Here is a 10,416-nt window from a genome sequence, read left to right as displayed (position 1 = left end):
ACTATGGACTAATCACTACCCAACTTCACTCAGCATGTCAGCTGTCACACCAGAGGAAATAAGATCCTGGACCTGCTGGACGCAAACATCAAGGATGCGTATAGCTCCATACCACTACCAGAGCTGGGCCGGTCAGACCACAACCTTGTTTACCTCAACCCCTGTTATGTGCCTCTGGTCAAAAGACAGTCTGTGACCAAAAAAACAGTGAGAAGGCGATCAGAAGGGGTCCAAGAGACACTACAGGGCTGTTTTGAGGTAACTGAGTGGCAGGTGCTCATGGAACCTCATGGAGAGGACTTTGACGGGCTCACAGAGTGCATCACAAACTATATCAACTTCTGTGTTGACTCAAATGTCCCATCAAGGACGGTCACCTGCTACCCAAACAACAAGCCGTGGGTGACCAAGGACATCAAAGCCCTACTGAATGAGAAGAGGGCATTCAATGCTGGTAACAGGGAGGAGGTGAAAAGAGTTCAGGGGCTGCTGAAGACCAAACTCAGGGAGGCCAAGGAGAACTACAGGAGGAAGCTGGAAGGGAAGCTGAAGGACAACAACATGAAGGCGGTTTGGAGAGGATGCAGACCATCACCGGCCTCAAACCGTCGGGGGGTAGAGGGGTGGACGGAGACAAAGAGAGGGCCAATGACCTAAACCAGTTCTTTAACATGTTTGACACAGTAGCTCCGACAAGCTCCTGCCCCCCCCAAGACTTGCCAGCCGGCCCCCTGACAACTTCAGCGAACCAATCCACCCCCCCTCCCCTCCTCACAGCCCCCTAACTCCAATGACTACCTCCCCCCCAACAACCTGAGACCCCCCCAGTGTGTCTGTCTGCAGAACAGGTGAATGCACAGCTAAATAAGTTACAAACAGGCAAGGCCGCGGATCCTGACGGTGTGAGCCCCAGGGTGCTCAAAGCCTGCGCCCCACAGCTGTGTGGTGTGCTCCAGCACATCTTCAACATGAGCCTTATACTGCAGAAAGTCCCCACACTGTGGAAAACCTCATGCGTGGTCCCCATCCCCAAGTGCATGCGACCCAGCACGTCGAAGGACTACAGGCCGGTGGTTCTAACCTCCCATATCATGAAGACCATGGAGAGGTTGGTCCTGGAACAACTCCGCCCTACAGTCAAGCCCCACCTGGACCCACTCCAATTGGCCTACCAGCCCCGACTGGGAGTGGAGGACGCCGTCATCTACCTGCTGAACCGAGCCCACACCCACCTAGACAAGCCTGCGAGCAGTCTGAGGGTCATGTTTTTTGACTTCTCCAGTGCTTTCAATACTATACAGCCTGGGCTACTGGGTGTGAAGTTGGAGACGATGCAGGTGGAGGCCCCCTTGGTGTCCTGGGTTGTTGATTACCTGACTGACAAGACCACAGTACGTGCGACTGCAGGACTGTGTCTGACAGGCTGGTCAGCAACACCGGGGCCCCGCAGGGCACAGTCCTCTCCCCCTTCCTCTTCACCATCTACACCACCGATTTCCACTATCACTCAGAGTCCTGCCACCTTCAGAAGTTTTCTGATGACTCTGCGATAGTGGGGTGTATTGAGGATGGTGATGATGAGGAATACAGCGCACTGGTGGAGGACTTTGTCACATGGTGTGGAACGAACCACCTCCAACTCAATGTGACGAAGACCAAGGAGCTAGTTGTGGACCTGGGAAGGAGGAGGAGTACTCCGGCGACCCCTGTTTCCATCAGGGGGTCGATGTGGACATGGTTGAGGATTATAAATACCTTGGTGTACACATCGACAACAAGCTGTATGGGTAAAACACGCTGAGGCACTCTACAAGAAGGGACATAGCCGCCTCTACTTCCTCAGGAGGCTAGGATCCTTCAACGTCTGTACAAAGATGTTGACGATGTTCTACGAGTCGGTGGTGGCCTGCTGGGGCAGCGGGGTGAGAGCGAGGGACGCAAACAGACTGGACAAGCTGGTAAAGAAGGCCAGTAACGTGGTGGGAGTGGAGCTAGACTCTCTGGCGGTGGTGTCAGAGAGAAGTCTAGCAAAACTCCTAGCCATTATGAACAACACCTCCCACCCACTACACTCGGACCTTGCATAGAGAATGAGCACCTTCAGTGGAAGGCTCAGACTCCCAAAATGCAACACGGAACGACACAGGAGGTCCTTCATACCGACAGCCATCAGACTGTATAATGCATATGTTCTTTCTTGACTGCACTTAAATGTAGAATATATGTAGAATATATTTATATTATTTATATATTATATATATAATATATTATATATATTATATTATTTATTATTATTATTGTCAATTGTGAGCGAACTGTGGTGCTGAATTTCCCCCAGGGATCAATAAAGTACTTTCTATTCTATGCTATTCTATTCTATTCTATTCTAATCAGTGCAGCAGATAACTAAACTAATTGTACAAAAGTTAAAATAGTGTTCTGCTGTCTATGGTTGCAATAAGCACACTAATTATGTGAGAGTGTTTGTTTGTTTGGTTACTGAGTGCAGTTGGTCCGAGGTCGAGCACACGTCGTCATTCAATAAGGATATTACACATCCAGAGGCAAGTTAAAACTATTAGTGGCTTGTGATTTATTCCACTTTAATGAGCTATGAGTGTGTGGGATGCGTTTATATTTAATGATCAATTACACAACATAGCATAAAGACAATAACCCCAGTGAGATCTGCTTTATAAATTAAGCACAATTACAATGTTGCCAGTCAAATTAGTTGTAATCATTAATTCTTACTGTACTTACTGTCGTCAGGTTTTAAACAAATCAATGACTTGCAGTTCAGTATAACATTTTGAAAATGTTCCTGTATATTATTCTAACTTCAAAATTGCATTTGTGTCCAAATATAAGGGTCATTTTTAAAGATAATTGTATTTATGCAAGCAAAGTGCCTTTGATTAATCACAGAATTAGTGTGATTAATCTGATTAAAGAAAATGAATCACTTGACAATCCTAATATACATTGTATATATATATATACATATATATATATATATATATATATATATATATATATATATATATATATATATATATATATATATATATATATATATATATATATATATATATATATGGCGAAGTTGGTAGAGTGGCCGTAAAATAAACAAGATATTACATACACGACATGTCGTGTATGTAATATCTTGTTTTAGCCATGACTGCAGTCATGGCTAAAACATTCGGCAGCAGCTCCAATTTTGTGCTTCAATAATTTAGTTGCTTCCGTTTTGTGATTCCCTACCAAACTTGCTTGTTTTTTTTCAAGCTAAAACAGACACAAATATAATGTTTTTAAAAAATACAGAAGCAGCTGAGCTATTGAAACACCAAATTTGAGGCACTTCCAAAGCTTTTGGCTACAACTGTACCTAAAGTCAGTGCAAAAAAGAAAAAATGCTCTTGTATTTCTTGACAAGAAAACATTGTGTCCCTCAACAATGATAAACATACAGAACTTCACATGTTTTGTCCAACATCAGTGACCTGGCTCATATGCTTAGGAAGCTGTAGACAGAATGGCATTCAAGTACAAAACATTCATTTCTGCCTTCGGTCTTTTGCTAGTGCAGTATTGCTGAACATTCCAAGTGATGAAGCACATCCCAGCAGACTCTTCATCCACAAATGATGGCAGGTGAAGATAAAAAAGTGCGTGTGACTTTATCATTAAAGCCTTCGTCTCACATGCTGCACATATTCACAGTCAAGGTTGAAACGTGTCAGCCTTTTTTTTCACAGAAGTTCTGCTTCATCATCATCCTCCGAACCCGAGGGACCCTGCCGAACTTCTTCATACCATTTGTTGGTTAGAGTCTTCATTTGGATCCGTCCATGCATCAGGTCCTGCCAATGCAGTTATGGCACACAACATAAATCTCATCAAACAAACCACCATGTTTTTAGAATTAAAGTAAAGCAGTTAAATTGTGTAAACGGTTTTCTTGTCAGACAAAGAGGCTAAAACTAGAAAATACATTTATCCAACTGGGCATTTCTGAATGTTCGACCAAAACGTTAAATCCAGGCAGTTGAAAGGAAAGCCATCTGTGCCACTCAGGACCTCACACGCTACCTGCACCAATCATTCCTGCTACTACCCTCTGGCCACCGTTTTAACGTTCTATTTGCTCTTAAAAAAATATACAGCTAATCCATACTTTAAAAACTGAAATGACAAAGATACTCTAGTTCAGGGATCGTCAATGTTTTCCAGGCCAAGGACCCCCAAACTGATAAAAGATAAAGACAAAGATAGAGCGGATTGATCTAAAAAAAAATGTTTCGTCAATATCAATTAGGATACAATGGTATGCAGAGGTGTACTTCTAACTATTTTATTGGCAAATGTTATACTATTTATAGACGTGGCGGAGAATGGGGTGGGCACGCAAAATGTTTCTTCTTCCTGGGTGGGCGTAAGAGAAAACTAACTTTCTTCTTCCTGGGTGGGCGTAACAGAAAATTAGCTGTTACTCACGCGTTAAACGTGACAAATTATTTATTTTTTTACTTGGCTGTAAGGAATTTGTTTTGAATTGCAATTAACTTAATTCCACTTCCTGTAATTCCAATTAATTTAAAATTCCTTCAAATGAGTTGAATTTAAATTTCAAATACAGAATTTTGCGCAAGCCAGATGTAAACATTCTTTCTAGAAGTTATAAATACAAAAAAAAACTGTATACACACCATTTTTGAGAATGTAGGTGACAAACATACAAGAAATGTAAAATACTGTTGTTAAAAATCACATGCTGCTGCCCAAGTGTGGATGCAGGAATGTCAGCAAAAGACCCTATATAAAACCTCTTGCAATTGTGTGGCTATTTATTTTGTAAAATGAATTTTTTTTACTGAATGGTCTGGTTTGAAAAATCCATCATACAAACATACGCAAAAAGTAATTGGCTCAAAGTATTGCTAGCAAAGTGATGAAGAAGCCTCCTGGGTGACGGGGAATTTCTGTCTCTCTCGCCATCTCTTACCTCTTGGGTGAGCCTCCGGGTGAAGAAAGGATTAAGGTACTTTGCATCAAGCCACATGAAGCCCTTCAGATCCTGTCTCTGGTATATGTGAGCCTCATATTCCTCCTCAGTCAGTTCTGATAGATGCTCCGACTCAACAGTATTTCCCTAGGCCGGGGGAGAGAAAAGAAGGTCAGGGGGAGCAGATAGAGCGAAATGAAAGAGGAATGGCTGACTAACTAGGCAGAGGGAAAACGGACGGAGGGAAGGAAGATGAGCCGTGGAAGAACATTTAAATAGGTGAACATGTTGATATTACACAGTCTCAAAAAAGCTTGCTTCTAAGGGGTTTGTAGTGGTAGAGACAAACAAGGTAAATTGATCTTGTAGATAGATTTCTCAGAGTGCAGCATTCATAATTCAAAAACAACATAAGCAAATATTGCTCACAGAATAACAGTTATATGACTAGGAGTAGTAAGTATACTAAGAAAGTTAGGTGTTTATTTCATTTTCTCTAGTTTCAAAGTGAGGGTGCCTAATGAGTGGTTCATGCTGTGCTAATCTTGTGGCCTTCACACACACCATCTCCAAGCCTTTGATTGTTTTTTCCCTCTGAAGTGAAATGTCCTACTCTAATGGCAGAAGATGAAGAGGATGGCACAGCTTGCATCAATGTGACCTCTTACTGTGTATATGTCTTACCATTTTCTGAGTCTTGCTGAGATTAATGTCCTTCTTGTTCTTCCTCCGTGTCTGGCTATCCTCAATGTCCATGACACGGATGAGGGGCATGGTCCCACCCCCAAGGAGGAGGATGGTAAAGAGTACAATGATAATGGTGGTAGTGCCAATTAGTTGTCGCTTCTCAATGGGCTCCAGGCCAAGATGCAGGCTCAAGGCGTATGGGATTGCGCCTCTCAAACCTCAAAGAGGAAAGAATAAAAACAGTGAAATTACAATATTAAGAGCTCATTATTATTATCAGAATAGAAAATACCTATACCTTGAAATTCTAAGCAACTCAGTGACATATGAACCCAGTAGGTACAGCCATATTTTTTTTTCATTAACTGAAGGCTTTAAATCCTCATTACGTCAGAGCCATATACCTTCGCTGATAGGACATACAGTATGAGGCTGAATATACACAAGAGAAATTAAGTAAGTAACACAAACATGAGCCTATATGCCATTTCACCCAAGCTATTTCAAGTGTATGATATGATCAGTCAAAAATAATGTGTTGTTCTGTCACAAAACAACAATTACTAGAGATTTAAAGAGGATTGAATGTGATTGGACAGGTGACAAAAACATGTAGTTACTTGATCTTTAAAAGGGCACCTACAGTATATATTTTGTATTTTCTGACTAACATTTTTTTTTTTTTAACAACGTTTGATACTTGTGTTAAACAATGCCAAAGTGTAAAATTTTAAGGTAATGCATTTTGCAGTGAGCTTGTACGCAGTTTTGGATGCCATTGTTCATAGGGTTGTTCAGTATAGCTATGTTTTGATGTGTCATTTAGACATTAAGTCAAGCTCTCAGCCAGAGGGAGAGAAGCTCCTCCTTTTCTGCTTCAGGCTATGAAGAAACACATAAAAAAAGTAAGATCAAGTATTATTTTCGTCTAATCGTGAAATGTGCAAAATAACACCGAAGTGTGACATGCAGTTGGATAAATGCTGCTAAACAGCTGGTTTTATGCACTCTCTAAATCAATTGGAGAGTGTGCAGGTGTGCCTAATGTCGCGATCGGGTAAATCTATAACGTTAATTAAGTTTATTTTCGACCGTGTCTGGGGGAAAAAAAGCAGTGACGACTTTATCATATATATTTATATATACAGTTTACATTTATAAATTATGATACATTTGGAGAGGGTGCGGCGTGGTTTCATTTGCAATGTAACTGTGGAGCAAAATGTACACTAAAGCATATCCAATAAATATCATCTAGACCACAAGGAAGTGTTTCAAATGTGGAATACAATCATCATAGGTCCCCTTTACCTTGAGCTACAATATCTCTTACACCAGGTGTTGGATGTCATTAAAATATTAGGATTGTAGCTTTGATAAACGACAGGGCTTCAAAAATGTTTATAAAAACAATTATGGAAAGTGACTTCAATTGAAGGACAATGCTATCTACCCGTTAATGGCAAACGACAACTCACCAGCAGATCAACAAGTTTGCATGTGACCTCAAATGCCTAGGATCAAAAGCAGTCATGCAAAATACAGTACCAACAAGAGGAGAGTATAGATGAAATGTAAAATACCTTTATCCCTTAAGAGTTCAAAGGCTGAATGTGATTAACCTCTGACAGGACTCAGACTCAGTCTAATTGTGAGACTTTTTTACCGAAACATGTCTTCCCATTATCCTCGGACAAAAAACTTTGACCGTATCAACTCACCACTGAACCACATGATGAACATCATCTTCGGTGTGATCTTGTGGTCTCGGCAAAAGTTAAGTAGGAATGACAGAGGAAAGATGTTTACGGCTCGGCCCAGAAGAACCAGGACCTATGAAAAGACAAACAGCAGTCATGCTCACGTTGATGGAGGAAAAAACTAAACAAAAACTACTGCGATTAATGTCAAGAAAACAAAAAGTACTTACAATGCACCAGATGACAAATGATATTTCAAATTTGTGAGGAAAGCTGAAGATGGATAGTCCAAGAAAGGCAAACACACACGTCTCTGGAGGCAGAAGTAAAACGTTGTCTCTAGCAATAATGTCGTAGAATTTGCATTGCAGACAAGAGATGAGAATCCACTGACCACACATAAAGGCAACACTGCGCAGTGTCTGTTGCATGAGGATTTGGGTCACTGGAGACAGGTTGTGATGGGTGTAATGAGACATCACAATACCAGCAAACAGGATGGACATAATTCCTGTGGGTGGAGGATGGTGCAGTTCAGCCTCAGATATTGTAATCAACCCCCCACCCCAAAAAAATAAAATCAGTCGTACTTTAAGTGTGTTATGTACCTACCAGACAGTTTAATACCCTCTGCCAGGCCATAGGGGAGGTAAGCAAAGATGATCATCATGCCAAACTCCAGTGATGGAGTGTTCCTCAAGTCAAAGTGTTTTAGAAACTGATGTGCACGTTAGGGAAAAAGACTGCATGACATAGATGTGACAATAGCAGGCAAACAGAACCACCCAACTATGCGGATACGAGAGCAGAGATGAGTCCTGTGAGGGTTCCCAAGGCAGCAGAACCAAAGAACATTTGGAGAAAATAACTTACTGCTTGCAAGAATGTCTCCCAACCTGTTACCATGTTGGTTTCTGAGCGGGAAAAGCCCTCTGCTGTGCTGAAAAAAGCAGAAAGATTTTATTTTTATTTTTAAATGCTGACCAAGATTAGTAATACCTTCACCTGACTCTAGATGGCAGACACACACCAAAATTCAACTGTACAGAAACAAAGCAGTGAGTTTGGTTTACTGTGCCCATATTCTCACTATCAAAATCCTGGTTACAAACAGAGGTAATTTATGTCACATCAAGCTTTTAATGACTTATGGTGAGCAACCATTTGAAATATTTTAATCTGAATATATCTGGTAACTGTCTGTAACCCAACATTGGAGCTTCAAGTGTCAGATTGTGCACAACATTAACTGCTACCTTAATTATTGTGCAGCTATACCAGGGTCTCTGCAGGTTTCAACATGTCAAATTTAAGACTCTCTAAGACTTTTTTAAGACCATCTTGAAAATAATTTAAGACCATTTCACATCCATATGGACAAAAATACAATGACAAAGTAAAATCAGAGGTCCAGAATGAATTTAACGTATATTAATTAATTCACTGCTCCTTCATATTGGAAAACAAAATGGTTAAACTAACTAAATACACCAGGAGATTCTCTAGTGTAAACTAATTGAAAAAAATATTAGCAAACAATTTTCAGATTTGCCATAGAAGTGTTTTCTTGCAAAAGGTGTAGTGTGCTTCATATCAAGTGTATTCATGTAACATCAACATCAGCAACGGTAGAGGAAACCACAACAATATATTGTCTGTGAAAGGCACAGTTAGCATCTCTGCTAAAGCTAAACGGTTAACTTTGGTAATGTTTTTTTCGGCTGTCAGAGTTGAGCAAAAACATCTACAGTACTACTGTATCTGCACAAAGTTGTGAAAAACAGTGTGTGCAGACATAGTGATTGTCTAAAAAGAAGGTAGGCCATTATGGCTTGCAAGCCTCAAACAGAATTTGGATGTGGATAATATTCAAATGTGCTCAGCTCATTTTGTATCTGGTGTGTATGGATATATTGCTAATACACAAGGATTATTTTTTTTTTAGGCATGACAAGATGACATTCGCAAATGTCCAATGCTTTCCTCACCCCTCAATAAGATAAGTGTAAACACTAAACAGGTATCCACTTTTAATGTTGGTTGCTGTATAAACTTGGAGAAAAGATTAGGCATGAGAAGCTGACCTGAAATTATTGGAACAAATAATATAAATAATATAAGGTATATTTTTATAGTTTTACTGCTGAGTACACTACTACCACAGATACATTAGTGTGTACTGACTGTATGTAATAGTATGATTTTACTACTAAACATCTCATATTGATCTCCTTCGGCAATTGGCGCCACTTAACCCACATAACACTCCTTGGGGGAGGTGGGGTTATTTAGCTTTGTAAAGTTGTGCAAGTGTCTGTGTCGTCTCAGCATCTTTTGACACGGACTTATCCCGGATTTTTGACTTTGACATTATCATTCCATTCACTTTCACCGCCATGTTTACAAACGCTTCCCTCCTCGATGGCTGCACATCTGGGTACTAAACACTTTATACATTTCCATCCACCGTGTTGAACCATGCATTAAATTGATCGTTCAGGAGACACAAATTGTTTAACATTTACTTACCCATCTTATGCAAGTAATTTGGCTTTGCTGTGGGCTTTCGTTAAGTTTTCTTCGCTGCTATGCTAACTAAGCTGTCAACACACAGCTGCGCGCGCACAGCAATAGCTGCTGGTGTTCGATAAAATCTGACCGGGAAGCACAGTTAGTGCCGCTGTGTAGTTACGGTATAGCGTCCTCAAAAATCGAAACATTTCAAAGCGAGACTGATGTTTATGCATGTTTTAAAATCTCAAATAATTGCAATTAGAAGTTATAACTTCTAATTGTGACAGATTGAGGCAAAGTTTCTAAACTTTGTAAAACACTTCTGCAGGGACTAGTTGAAACGTTGGCTTTGAATGGCTTTAATTTGTTGTGTCTGTACATGCACAGGAGGTTTTCAAATATGAAAGGATTAAAAAAAGGATGCAATGTCTGCTGTGCAGTGTTTAAAAAAAGTGAGCAGGGCCATATATGACTCCAAGTACCACCCTTCCGCAGTAACATTGT

General features: G+C 40.6%; 1 protein-coding gene across 1 annotated transcript in view; it reads right to left on the bottom strand.

Annotated features, from left to right (window-relative positions):
- Nucleotides 1-3,104: 3,104 nt before the first annotated feature.
- Nucleotides 3,105-10,416, bottom strand: part of LOC133653082 (sodium/hydrogen exchanger 8-like) — a 60,656-nt gene continuing 53,344 nt past the window's right edge. Inside the window, exons 9-16 of the mRNA XM_062052087.1 lie at nucleotides 8,200-8,338; nucleotides 8,011-8,116; nucleotides 7,793-7,909; nucleotides 7,629-7,711; nucleotides 7,420-7,531; nucleotides 5,696-5,916; nucleotides 5,012-5,158; nucleotides 3,105-3,869 (exon numbers count right to left, since the gene is read on the bottom strand). Of these exons, the coding sequence (XP_061908071.1) occupies nucleotides 3,759-3,869; nucleotides 5,012-5,158; nucleotides 5,696-5,916; nucleotides 7,420-7,531; nucleotides 7,629-7,711; nucleotides 7,793-7,909; nucleotides 8,011-8,116; nucleotides 8,200-8,338 (1,036 nt within the window). The 3' untranslated portion in view covers nucleotides 3,105-3,758. The remainder of the gene's footprint in view (nucleotides 3,870-5,011; nucleotides 5,159-5,695; nucleotides 5,917-7,419; nucleotides 7,532-7,628; nucleotides 7,712-7,792; nucleotides 7,910-8,010; nucleotides 8,117-8,199; nucleotides 8,339-10,416) is intronic.

The sequence above is a fragment of the Entelurus aequoreus genome, linkage group LG07 (genome assembly GCF_033978785.1).
Source record: "Entelurus aequoreus isolate RoL-2023_Sb linkage group LG07, RoL_Eaeq_v1.1, whole genome shotgun sequence".
Taxonomy (NCBI): domain Eukaryota; kingdom Metazoa; phylum Chordata; class Actinopteri; order Syngnathiformes; family Syngnathidae; genus Entelurus; species Entelurus aequoreus.
Note: the sequence above shows the minus strand (reverse complement) of the source record. Positions and strands in the feature narration are given on the sequence as shown.